Consider the following 13,420-nt stretch of genomic DNA (forward strand, 5'->3'; position numbering starts at 1 on the left):
CAAATGCACATTGAGTCAGAGCCAACTCTGATCTTCCAAACAAATTAAAATCAAATATTTGAGTATTTCAAGTCTGCATTGTAGCCAGTGATACCCACTTAGTACCAATTATACTAAATCAGATTTTCCTATATTATTCACCTGAAACTGGCAGAGCTATGGTATATTAAGGATGAACTGGGATACTTTATTGTGTCATCTGTTAGAAATTCAGCATAAGCAACAATCCAGTGACAATGAATGCTTTCTACATCTCTGGTACTTAAGATATGAAAATATTACCTCTCATTATCCTCAACAGTTGGGGGTCAGCATTCACATGGCGCTTTGCAAAGAAACTAGATGGAGACATTTTTTCTGTATATAAGACAAAAAAAATATAATAACCATCATCACCAGTGCCATTTGATATAAAGGTTGGCAATTATGGTGCTCCAGTTCTCTCTACATTGGATTAAGTATGGGATCTAGGTGCTCATCTACCCACGATGGTAGACAACCAACGAGAAAAAAACAGACTTGGTTAAGGAGTGATACCCTACAAATGGTCAAGCTTCTATAACTGGGATATATCCTTCCAGTGTGGTACAACTGGGTATAGTGAATGGGCCAACTGGTCCTTTTTCTACCATCATCTACTATGTTACTATTTCATGCCCAGCTTTCCTCTTAGTTTTACCCATTTCTAGATCTTGACCATTTTTTTATGTCTTCACCAGACTGCTGTTTGTTTTCCTCTATCCTGCCCTGCAATACTAAAATTAACTAGCTTGCCACTACAGACTCAGAGTACATGACCATTTTCCTTTTGATCAGATTCTTCTGCCAGGGGTCTTCCACCTCCCATCATCTCATGGGCCTGTCATGTCAAGAATTCTTCATCAGGCAGGACCAATTAGATGAGAAACCTGATGAAACTGTGAAAGGCCCTGAATTTTCCATGCTCTACATCCTGAACACCAGTGACCCAGTAGCAATTTGAAAACTTGAAGGATTTCAGCCTGATCAAATCTTAGAACTTTCCCCTGAGATCTGCGGGAAAATGTCACCAGATTTGTTTTCACACCGATCTCCTAAAATCCAATCAGACCTGCAGAAATCTGAAGTATGTTTTCAGAACATCTAAAGTGGATTTTCATGGATCTGGAGTAGAACTTGCCTGCAACTAGCCTCTTTCAAAAAGGTTCGCCAACCATGATAATGAATCTGTAGACCTTTAATGCATTTGTTGAATTGGTCTGCGAACCTATTTTACAGAAGTCTGCACCTCTCTAATCTCCAATACTGTATTATTTAAACAACTGTGCCTGAAGTACTGGGCATTATTAGCAGTAATGGCCTGCATATGTTGTTTGATGCTCCAGGCCAAAGGCAGGGGGAATTACTTGACAATTATATCCGCTACCAACAGTATTAAAAATAAAAAATCAGAAGCGTGCAAGATTCTTTTAGTTTTCCTCGATTGCTCTATCAGCACAATATTGCCTCCTGAATCTGGCTGCAGATTGGCTGACAAGAGCATTCTATTTTCAAATTAGATTACCATGCCATGGGCAGGAGACATTATTACAAGATAATTCCCTATGCTGACTGAGTCAAAGGCTTTTATTTACCCTTCTCAATTTATGAAAAGCGGACCAAAAAGTCAAGTTCTGTTTTCCTTGTTACATACTTTGCTTTTTCCTAAAATTTATCTCTGGCCAGTTTTGCATAGGGCAAAAAATTTAAATTTGAACACATAATAATAATAATAATAATAAAGTTGGGCCATCAAACACCAGTCCCTCTTTAAGGGATCAGACTTGCTTATACGGTGGAGCACATCATAGTGGGTTAGATTATTGGGAAGGCAATGTCCAAGGCTATAGTGTCACCATCCATGTAATGGCGGGCACCACTGTGAACGTACAGTCGTTTGATTTAAAGAACTGGTCACGGCAATCACTGTGCCTACAGATGTCACTTCGTTGCTATCTACCCTTTCAATAGCTTTTTTTTTTTTTTAGAGTGAGGCTGCTAGAGGCCTATCATGTACTACGTGCTCGCTAACCACAGATAGCTCATGCACACAGTTGATAAGTGCGGACGTGCCATCATTTGAAAACAACACAGAAACTACAACAAAATTAGTTGTTTGCAGCATGAAATGGCACATGTGTTTTGTTTAACACATGCTAAACAACAACAAAAAAACAGAAATAAATAAACATAAAGGTGATAATCAAGCAGAACGTGTACTGAATGATAGGATATGCTTTTTATTTCAGTCTATTGGGAACAAGGGTGAGTAATACTAGATGGATGTGAAAGTTACCAAGGGCAATTTGCAATTTAGGCCTTTGTCTCTGGGAAGGTGATGTTCATTGTGGAGGACTAGCCTACTGGTCAGAGAAGTGGGCTCCGACTTAAAGAAACCAGGGTTCAAACCCTGTGTTTTCCCCACTGATGCTCTATGTAATCTTGGGCAAGTTACTTGTAGCCTACATTGCCTTAGTTTCACACTTAAAATTGTGAGCACTCTGGGGAAGGTAAATACCTACAGTACCTGAATGTAACTTTTCTTGAGCTCAGGTTTGAAAAGGTGAGTAATTAAATCTCAAATCCCAGTTATGAGTCAGATCTATTCAGGCCTGCCTCGGGTGATTCTGACATTCAACTAACCAGCAAGATAAACCCAGGAACGGTAACTTTTAAACTGGCGTGAGGTTTGCTGGCTCGTGCCCAAGGACGTGGCTATATTATAACATACACGCATATATGCGTACGTTATAAAATAGTCTGACTGCGCACACGTGCGCGCAATTTTAAGTGTGTGCGTGCCTATGCACGCGAATGCCACTTCTACTGCGTAAGTGGGGGGATTTTAAGAGACACACGTGCTGACGCCATTACCAGTTTTTTCCCAGTTTGTTCCCAAGTAAGGGCTAGGACTTCCTAACCTCCCTAGTTTAATAGCCTCCCTTCTCCTCTGTTAGCCTCGACCTTTAAAACCCCACCGATTTATTATTTTGTGTGTGTTAAAGACTTATATGCCTTCCGCAGCAGAAGTAAAGTTACGTGGCAGGGGAACCTGGCACACACTTGTGCGAGTCAGTATTTACGCGCTAATTTCTATGTGAAATCCAGACTACGCCCCGCCTCTTTGTAAAACAATTTCTGTGCATGCAATGGGAGATATGCGCATACCTGGGCGGCTTTAAAAACCCGCTCGGCATGCACCAGCCCAACATATTTGCATATCCCCTAATTAATGCGCGCACCGGGCTTTTAAAATTCACCTATAAGCGTCACCCTACTTGACGGCCTCTTTAGCACCATAAAATACCAACTTCTCTTGTCTAGAATGACATATTGGACCAGATATACTACAGGTTTCTTCCACTTTTCTTTAGTTTTATGCTGTATGGTTTATATAATAACTGTAGCTTTTTAATTGCTGATTTTTAGTTTATTGATTGATGTTTTATGCTTTTTTTTTTTTTTACTGTATACACCGGCTTGATATTATGTGAAAGTCACTATAGAAAAAATAAATTACCATTACCATGTTGTGTCTACAGCGAGAATGCTCATTATCTCCAGCCTGTCGAGTTTCTTTTTTACCTCATGTTGCTTTAGAGTTGGGCTGGGAAGAAGGATATTGCATCCTGCGCATGTTTCAAACGTGTCGTAAGCCGTTGGGTCTTCGGGAGCTTGAAGGTCTTGGAGACTCAAGGGGGCATTCAAAGTAAGGCGTCCAAGTAAACCAGCACTTCTTGGGGGTTCTGAAGATGCTTCCAAGGAGAAAAAAGGATCTTTCTTGCCAAACACAAACGTCTCTCTTTTTTCCTGCTCTGCACTGCCATCCTCGGGTCTTCCTATCCTCTCAAAGAAGGAAAAGGCAGCACTAGAAGGGGCAGGAAATGGCCCGGGCTTTCTACTGGGTTTGCTGGGGAAATGCATTAGAAACTTATCCAGTGGATTGCACTCATTCTGTGAATGACATTCAAGAAACCATTTTGTTAATTTGTTACACTGCAGAAAATTTACACCAGGCATAAGGAGACAATGAGTGCTGTATTCCATGGCATAGGAAAATAAAGTTCTATTTATACTGGGTTTGTTATAAAGTTTTACAGTCGTCCTAAAGAAAACTGGAGTGTATGCTTCAGGGGAAGTCACAAATTAGTAATAATTCTACTCAGGGGGTTTCCAAAACTTGGGTGGAATCTCCACACCGTTAGGGGATAAGGTTCATTGGCTTTCTGTGTTAACAGCTTAACATACGGGGCAAAATATCAAGTTATGCACAGCAGGCATCTTTCAGGCCATGGGACACGGAAGACATTCTGCCTTGGTATAAGGTAGGTTCTATTATGGACCAAGACTCCAGATGCCTCCTCTTCAACCCCCACCTATCCTAGAGGCTGTGAGCCCTTCCCCCTTCCAGGAGCAGGAACCTGAGAAAAACCAGGCCTCCTCTTCTGGTTTCAATTAACATGTACCTGGTGCTGCAGAAACCTGTCCTCTGGTATCATCTTTTGGCACAGTGGGCAGCAAAGGGACGAACTGGAACCTTTTGGGGAAGAAAGACAGTTTCCTACAGTGGGGATGCATGATGTGACGGGCACTTCAGATGTATATACATACAAATCTGTTTCCCCCAGTCATGTCAGTCCTCTATTTACCAATCCGGGTAATGGAAGGCAGTAACTCATACACACTGAATTGCCTTTCCCCACATTTCTAACGACATGCTTCCATGACCCATTTGTCTTGCAAAAATATCCTCTGCTAGGTTCAGTTACTGCCACACTCACTGGCACAGCTGGATGGATGCTTAGGCTTCAAGTATGAGAACATTCCTGTTGTTCTCAGACTTTCTCCATAACATTGATGATTTAGAACTTATCTCCAGGCAACTCATTTAAGTGATGTATACACAGAGGAAACCTAGCAGTGGTGATACATTTTCCTTGCCCCCTTCCCCAGAAAAAGAAAACAACATGGAGGTCACCCCAGCCTTCCTGGAAGCCCGATGCCACTGCACTGCTGCCATTTAGAGTCGTAACCGCTGCTCCCTATAGGTCACCCCAGCGCCTTCTTAAGTGGATTTCTGGCCGCCTAACATTATACACGCACTTTCACAATGAGTGCAACTTGGGGCGGCAGGGGGAAGGAGGGTATAGCTTGCTCGAGGAAGAAAACTACTCGTGCACATTTCGTTTTCAAAAACGCACGGTCTTTACGCCCTCATCCGAGACAACTTAAAGGACGCGCATACCTTCTATCTGTGCTAACCGCCTGACATTCAAGCGCACCCCACACCAGCAGTCTGCGTTTGAAGATCGGGTTCATTTGCAGGGACTGAAAAGTACAGGTACGCTTTTGTCTGCAAGTCGCCCAACTGACAAATTTTTAACCTTCAGTGCAGGGGTTCGCTCTGCTGCTTTCAGGATGAAAGTTTACTGCATTTTCACATGAAAGCAAATGTCACCTTCTGACATTTTTTACAATAAAAAAAATACGCATCAAATAAACTACGCCGGAGAAATTCTCCTTTTTGCAGTCTCCTGCTGATCTCAGCAAAGGTTAGGAGTTTTTATTTGTATACACTGGTTAACTGTCTCCGGATCCGAATTAACTGCTCAGCTTCCAAGTACTTTTCTGGGTTTGGGTTTCGCAGCTGCCTACATTGCTATTTACTACTGCATTTGCGAACTGCTCTTATTAGTCCTGTGTAATGTTTCAGGAGCTGTTTTACAAGTCCCTTCTTTGTATTGTTTTTGATGGTTTCAATAAAATTGTTATATATTTAAAAAAAAATAAATTTAAAAAACCCCTATCACAGAAAACTCTCTCTGTTGTTATTCATCTCCATCTTATCCGTTGTCCCATTTCCCAACTGGCTGCAAATAAACTAATTAAATGCCTGCGACCCATCGGCCTGTTCTCCGGGTCCACAACCTTCTGCTGGAAACTCCACCGCTTTCGGCCCATACGCTCTCTGCTTAAGCGCAAGGCTCTGGCACTTTCTGCAGCCTAGAGTCCACTCTCGTGCATCCAAGTCTCCAGCAAGAAAAGAAAAACCCACAGCTGTGGGTAGCCCTGGAAGCAAGGTTTCATCTCCACACCCCCCCCAACACTTTGGGCTAAAGGGCACCGTACATACGATTTTCCTGGGTGCCGGGATCAGGCGGTTTCCTGGGCAGGCAGGTGTCCTTGTGGCTTGCCAGCTCCTTGTACATGACATACTTATTGCAGGTGGTGCAGACCTGTGTCCGGCTCCCGCAGCTGTCAGTGTGAGACTGCAGCTTGCTGAAGGCCAGGTCCAGATCACAGAACTGACAGGCCACCGGACGGCTGCTGCATTCTTCACTCTGTACAGGGGGAAAAAAGACAGTCCAGGAAGACATGTCAACCATGTTATAAGGGAGCTAGTGAAGAAGAACGTTAACCACTACCACATATTCTCATTTCCAAAATTACAAGCCGGAGACACAAGATGCAGAAAGATAAAGAGACTTTTCTGTGCTTGCGCGGAAGGTCAATGGAAATCTGAGCTCCCAAATCCATGCTTTAAAGTACCAGGTAGTGGTTCTCAAACCAATCCTCAGGATACCTCTAGCCGGTCTGGATTTTAGGCTGTCACTAATGGATATGAATGAGTGCTATTTGTATATATTGGGGCTAATAAATCCAGGCTGGGTGGAGACGTGGTCCTGAGAGAGCGCCTCAAAATACTGAAGAGTAGCTCCTAGTTGTAGGCTAAGAACTTTTCTTGTACTTTCATTCTACTAGAACGGGTGCTAAGGACTGCAGCTTGCAATGATCAGAAGGCATGCTTCGCTGCAGGGGCTCCCAACCCTACTCCTGGCTTCCAGGGTATCCGCCATGAATATGCATGAGCTCTATCTGCATGCAAGGGAGGCAGTACATACAAACCCATCTTATGCATATCCATGGTGGAAACCTGGAAAAGCAGATTGGCCAGCGAGTCCCCAGGACCGAGGTCAAGAACGACTGTTTTAGAAAATAGGTAGCAGGCCTCCCCCACTGTCAGAAAACAGATCTGATTTTCTGGGTGCCCATGATGAATACTCCCTGGTTAGTGCCATAGCTTTGGCCAAAAGAATTGTGTTTATTTTCTGATTTTGGTTACCTTGAAAATCTGACCTGTTTGTGAATCGGAATCGGTTCCGATTCCAGGTTCGGGGACTATCGGGAAATTCTTTGCGTGCGGTCCGATCAGTTTTGTTTTTTTTTTTTTTTGTAAATCGGCTGCGCCAGAGCCAATAAATGAAAAACCCACCCGACCCTTTAAAACACATCCTTTAGCTTCCCCCACCCTCCCGACCCCTCCCAAACTTTTTTAAAGTACCTGTTGGTCCAGTGGGGGTCCCGGGAGCGATCTCCCGCTCTCGGGCCGTCGGCTGCCACTAATCAAAATGGCGCCAATGGCCCTTTGCCCTTACCATGTGACAGGGGCTATCGGTGCCATTGGCTGGCCCCGACACATGGTAGGAGCAATGGATGGCCGGCGCCATCTTTAAAAATGGCACGGGCCATCCAGTGCTCCTACCATGTGACAGGGGCCGGCCAATGGCACCGATAGCCCCTGTCACATGGTAAGGGCAAAGGGCCATTGGCGCCATTTTGATTAGTGGCAGCCGACGGCCCGAGAGCGGGAGATCGCTCCCGGGACCCCCACTGGACCAACAGGTACTTTAAAAAAGTTTGGGGGGGGGGGGGAGTCGGGAGGGTGGGGGAAGCTAAAGAATGTGTTTTAAAGGGTCAGGGTGGGTTTAGGGGTTGTTTTTGTGTGCCATTTTTTCCCGCCCTCCCCCAAAATGATAAGAGAACCCCACGAACAATTTCGTGGGGTTTTCCTATCGGTTTCGGGGAGCCCCCGATTTCTGACGAGTTTGAAAATATTGTACGATATTTTCAATCGTCAGAAAAACGATTCACATCCCTACTGTTTATGGTCCTCAGGGACCGGAGTTGAAAAGCCCTGCCATACAATAAGTAAATAATTATCCTTGCCTCATGTGTTTCCATCTGGTACTGCTGGATTCCTTGGTGGCAGAATTTACACTCAACCTGTGTGGGAGAAAAACAATCAGCTGGTTACGTACTTCTGTGCTGAGAAATAAAGTATTTTCTTGTTGCTGGTGGAGGGTGTGCATAAAGATGTGTGTTATTTGTTGTGTCTTATCCTCTACTGAAAGTTCCTACAATGAACCAAATTGGAATTTGGATGTAACGTACATACAGAAGCTCTCTATATTGCCGGTTAAGAGAACAGTCTTCTCCATTTTCTTCTCAGTGGTTTTTCCTCAGACAGGTTGGGAATTATCTCACCTGGGACCTGGATCCAACAACCTTTAGGTCTAGAGGCAACAACTCTACTAACCAGCAAAAGGAAGCTCCCCCTCTATAAACTTTCCTTAGCTGGCAACATGAATTGGAGAAAGACAACATGGCAACATGAATTGGAGAAAGACATATCCTCCCCTGTTGAAGAAGTGGACCCTTGGACTGAGACAAGGTTGACATTACCTGCAGGGCTCCTCCCTGCAGGTCCTCATCATCGGCAGGTGGAACTGGTCGGAGCGGAGACCCAACAGGACCTTCACCAATACCAGGCCTCGTTCCCTGCAGGTTGAGCCCTTAGGTGCCGGGGTCAGCTGGACTTAGGTGTGGGACTCCGAAGATGATGATTCCCACCTTGATGGGGCTAGCAGCCGAGATGGTATCTACAGAAGTCCGGCAGGTGGCAAGCAGTGTCAAGGCGTTCCAGGGGGTTGAGGCAGGCAGTGAGGAAGCAAAGTCCAGAAGATGTTCCAGAGGTCAAGGCAGTCAGTGAGCAGGAAAATGCAGGAGATGTAGCAGAGGTCAAGGCCAAAGAAGCAATCCGGAGAGAAAACAAGACAAGGATGTGGAGATGGAGTCAGGAACACGAAACCAGCTACTCCAAGGAGGTTTGGCCAAGGCTTAAATAGTAAGGTCTAGGTGACGTCATCAGTAGGTGCTGCTGGAGGTTTCCCGCCGCGGGCCCTTTAAGTAGGGGCGAGATGCGCATGTGCGCGCCTAGGGACGTTCGCACAGCTGAGCAGCGTTCTCAGCATGGCGCGTCCCATCGTGCGCGGTGGCCTGCCGCACCTGGAGCTAGTAGGTCGTTGCAACGGTGGCAGCGGTCTCCCTGCCATCTGAAGTCCCAGGTAAGAACGGCCGGTCGCGGACCTACCCCGCAGTTGGCCAAGCGCAACATCTCCAACTGATCCATTATCAATATGGTGTAACTACAGCACGAGAGTCAAAGGGGACTTTATTTAGAGACCGTAGGATGCAGATCTGACCTGAAAGTCGCACTGCACTCCTGCACGGATGGAACCCCAGGTATCTCAGCTGTGCAAGACTAATTTTAGCATTTCGGTTTCAAGCCCCGCCCTCCCAATCAGTGTTCATACACAATTGCTAATTTCTCCACTGCCAGATTTTGCTTGGGTGGTTTATTGCTGCTGACCTGCTCGGCGAGGGGAGCCATTCTCACCTGCTTGTGCTGCTTCTCCTGGTGCTCCTTCATCTCTGCCGCAGGGACAGGCTCATCGCACTCTGCACACACGGCGAGAAACCGCTCGCAGTGGGCCTCGTGGAGGAAGTAATTGGAAAGAGCCACGTCTCTCTTGCTGCAGCAAGGGGTAAAAAAAAAAATATATATATATAAAGAAAGAGACAGCAATATGTCTGCAGTCTGCCTCGAAAAGGAGGTGCAAACACGTTCACAATCAAGCGTTTTTTAGGGATGTTTCATCAGGGTCTGGTTCTTCCAAATCAGAGTCTCTTAATTGTTTTCTCTGTATTTCTTGACTAGATTGTAAGCTCCATGGAGCAAGGACTGTCTTGTATGTGTTTCTATAGGGAGCACTGCATGCTATATATAGCACCTATTGCTGCCACCACGTCTCTCAGTCCACAAATATGCACGTCTCAGGAGTCTTCTCTGTGGGCATATTTGGCTGAAACGTGGTAGGAGAGTTGCTTACTGAATTGTCAACACTCCTGCCAATTTGTAGCCAAATTAATCTGCAGGACAGGGGGGGGGGGGGGGGGGGGGGGCGAGCATCTCACAGATTTGTAGGGAAAGCGGGGTCATCTGCAACCTGGCAGGAGTCGACAGGAACTGCAGCGCAAAACATGAAAAGCCCTGGAAGTGAGCCTCCCTCCTGTTATGCCAGAAGCGCGCACGCAACCAATTTGGTTTAATCGTCTTAATTAAATAACTTGCCTCTCTCGGGCAAAGCTTTCATTTCCTACCCCTCCTGGAAAAAAAAAAGTTTCAGAGAAATGAATAACATGCCAGAAAAAAAAACAAACAAACCTTGTGTGAAAAGGAATAATGGGACCTTTCCCTGGCCTCTTCAATCTTGCCCTTGGTGTGGGGAAGGTGCTTTGCATTTTTCCCCACACAGCTGCTGCTCTGCTCTTTATTCTGGATAGATACTGCTCACTGAATGTAGGGGGGTGAGCACTGGGTGATGGCACTTAGAAAACCCATTTGCGACTGAGTTTGGGCCATCTTGGACCAAATGTGTGCAAATAAATCTCATGAACCCTCAATGAGTGTGTGGCACTCGAGAGCTGGAGTTTGCTGTCTCCAAAATAGGCCGTGAGTCCTGGTTTTACCCCATTGCATGCATGGAGACGTAGTTCTCCTTTTATTAGGGGACTCAAAAGGCCTGGATTTAGGCATGGGCAATGCAGGCAACCACCCTCAGTGCCAAATTCTGATAGGTGCCGGGGCGTTGCCAACGCTGCCGCCGTCTGGGTCCGCAGCCTCCCTCCTCTCTTCTCCCTGCTCCCACTCCTCTTCCTCTCTATCCCTACTGTCCTGACCCTTTACCCAATTCCCATGAGAAAAAAGACAAAGGCTCAGCAGCCCAACATTGCACCATATATGTGGGTGTTGCCGAAACTTTGTTGTTTCTCTTTTGGAGGGTATTATGTAACACCTCGGTCCTCATGACCAATAAGAACAATGACTGGGCCCAGCTTAGTCCAGGAGGAAATACATTTCTCTTTCTAGTGCTCCACTGTTGCACTGCATGCAGAGTTTGGCTTCTTGAAGTCACCATTCTATTTTATGTCTGCATATTTCTGTTTTTAGCTTGGGGGTCACTTGTTTTGCATTTGTGGAGGGTCATTTTTCATGTGTGTCTAAGGTGAGGTATTCTGCTAGAATGTAGTTTCTGTGTAGGGATCTGTAGCAGTCTTGCTCATTGTGGGTTCCCAACAGAAGGTGTATTGGTGTTCTAGAGCCCAGTGTAATAGTTGCGGTGCTTCCTAATCATATTCATAGGTAGAGTTGTTGCTTTTGGAGTCTTGTGAGTTAATGCTGCCGTAGTATGGCAGGTTTGCTGCATATGTGCTGTTTTTTTCCCAGGATTTTGAATTATTTCACAATATGCCTAGTAGTGAAGGACATTGGTGTTTCTGTTACTTAGATGACACAGATTTTTATAAGCGTGTGTGTGATTACAAAGAATATATTTACAGAACTGCAGGTACAGGATTTCTATTTGCTTTGTCTGGCATATACAATGACAAGAAAGAACCCCTCTTAACCCAGGGCACGGTATGTTGGGTAAGATCTCAGCCTTTCATAGTAGCTCACCCCCTGATGAGGGGCCCCAGACCAGGAGCCCAGAGTCAGGGAAAGAAACCCCCTCTGCAACTAGAAGGCATGGAGAGCAGGGAGAGAGAAGGAGCTAGCCAGTGAGTAATTTCGGGCATTAGCTGGTCAGGAGTGATAAAGACTGAAGCAGTGAGAGACATATGCAGGACAGGAAAGAGAACTGAGCTTAAGAAAATGCTTTTTTTTTTTTTTTTTTTTAAATAAAGAGAGAGAGTGCCCTAGCAAGAAGAAATAAATGGAGCTCTGCAGGACAGGGAAAGAAGCACAGGAGACTCTCTACCACTGTAAATACTTTAAAAAAAAAAAAAAGAAAGAATGCTTTATCATGTTGGAAAATAATTTACCTCCATTGTTTATTGGCGACAAAAGTAACCCAGTCTTTGTGCAACCCTGTCCAGTCTCAGCAGTGTATTTGATTAATCAAACGGTTTTTTTTTTGGGGGGGGGAGGCGGGGTGATCCCCCCTGGAGGGGAGGGAGAACCCCCCTTTCCACTGGGTGGAGGAACCATGGTGCTCACCTGTCAGAGGGCTGAAGGCGCTTGCCAATAGAGGGAATCCCCAGGGAGAGGTTAAGTACCGCACCCCCCCCCCCCCCGCCCCCAGGGGGTGCTACCCCTAAAATGAAAGCTCCCTACAAACACTGTCAGATTTCCCCTCTTACTATACGACATGCTGCGTTTTGACTCTACACAGCTTTGGGCAGATTGTTTTTAAAGGTTTCAGCCACATTGGCCGCGATTACAATGCCGACGCTCAGTTATGAAACCTTACATTTTTCTGGTATAAAAACAAATTGAAATATATTTAAAAAAAAACCAAAACCCAAAACCCACCACTCACAAAAAAACTGGCATAAAAAAAAGCCCCCAAAACAAAAGGCAAACCAGGTAACAAGAAGCCTCGTCTCTGGGCAGGAAAGGCGCTCGTCTTGCTGCTCGAGCCTCACAAATCCCCCCCCCCAGCCGGCATGGAGGGTCCCGAGCAGGGCCCCTTCCCAGACGCGTTCTTACCAGCGGGGGCAAAAGCTGCTCTCTGCCATACTCTCTCCGGCTCCGCTTTCTGACTTTCTCTTTCAACTCGCTCAGAGGAACGAGAAATGAAACCGAAAGCGCAAAGTAGGTTATTACTGAGAAGAAAGAGCACAACAGCCTGCTTAGAGTAGGAAGGGCAAGGGCACACCAAGCTAGCTTCAAGCTCTGCCCCACCTCCTCACTCCTTTTCTCACCCTTGCTGGTCTCTCTCCCTCCCCTGCCCGTCTCTGTCCCCCACCTCCTCACTCTCTCCTTACCCCTTTTCTCTGCCCCTTGCTGGTCTCTCTCTCCCCCCTCACCCCCACTGCTCATCTCTCTCCCCCTGCCCCCATACCCCCTCCCCTGCCCACCTCCTCTCGCTCTCCTTACCCCTTTTCTTTGACCCTTGCTGGTATCTCTCCCCTCTCTCCTTGCCCCCTCCCTTGCCTGTCCTCTCCCCCCTCTATCTCTCCCCTCCTTCTGCCCCCTGCCAGTCTCTCTCCCCTCAGCCTTCTCTGCCCTACCCCCTCAGTCGTTCTTACCCCCTCTCTCTCTGCCCCCTGCTTTTCTCTCCCCTCCTGCCCCCCCCTCTCTCTTTATCTCCTCCCTCTACCCTGTCAGTCTCTGTCTCCCCCTCCACCCCACCGACCTCTGCCTCATTGGTCTCTCACCCCCAACCCCTCTTCCCCTACCCCCTCACGCTCTCTCCTTCCCCCCTTCTTCTCTCCCCTA

General features: G+C 46.3%; 1 protein-coding gene across 2 annotated transcripts in view; it reads right to left on the reverse strand.

The window, feature by feature from the left end:
• Nucleotides 1-13,420, reverse strand: part of XAF1 (XIAP associated factor 1) — a 48,247-nt gene that overhangs the window by 1,434 nt on the left and 33,393 nt on the right. Inside the window, exons 1-7 of one of the 2 annotated variants that reach the window (XM_029612374.1) lie at nt 12,689-12,857; nt 9,536-9,671; nt 8,026-8,082; nt 6,152-6,359; nt 4,485-4,555; nt 3,604-3,972; nt 283-357 (exon numbers count right to left, since the gene is read on the reverse strand). In XM_029612374.1, the coding sequence (XP_029468234.1) occupies nt 316-357; nt 3,604-3,972; nt 4,485-4,555; nt 6,152-6,359; nt 8,026-8,082; nt 9,536-9,671; nt 12,689-12,717 (912 nt within the window). In that variant the 5' untranslated portion in view covers nt 12,718-12,857 and the 3' untranslated portion in view covers nt 283-315. Of the gene's footprint in view, nt 1-282; nt 358-3,603; nt 3,973-4,484; nt 4,556-6,151; nt 6,360-8,025; nt 8,083-9,535; nt 9,672-12,688; nt 12,858-13,420 lie in introns of those variants that run through there. The other variant, XM_029612375.1, reaches the window with a different exon arrangement.

This window comes from Rhinatrema bivittatum, chromosome 8, assembly GCF_901001135.1.
Source record: "Rhinatrema bivittatum chromosome 8, aRhiBiv1.1, whole genome shotgun sequence".
In the NCBI taxonomy this organism is placed as follows: Eukaryota; Metazoa; Chordata; class Amphibia; order Gymnophiona; family Rhinatrematidae; genus Rhinatrema; species Rhinatrema bivittatum.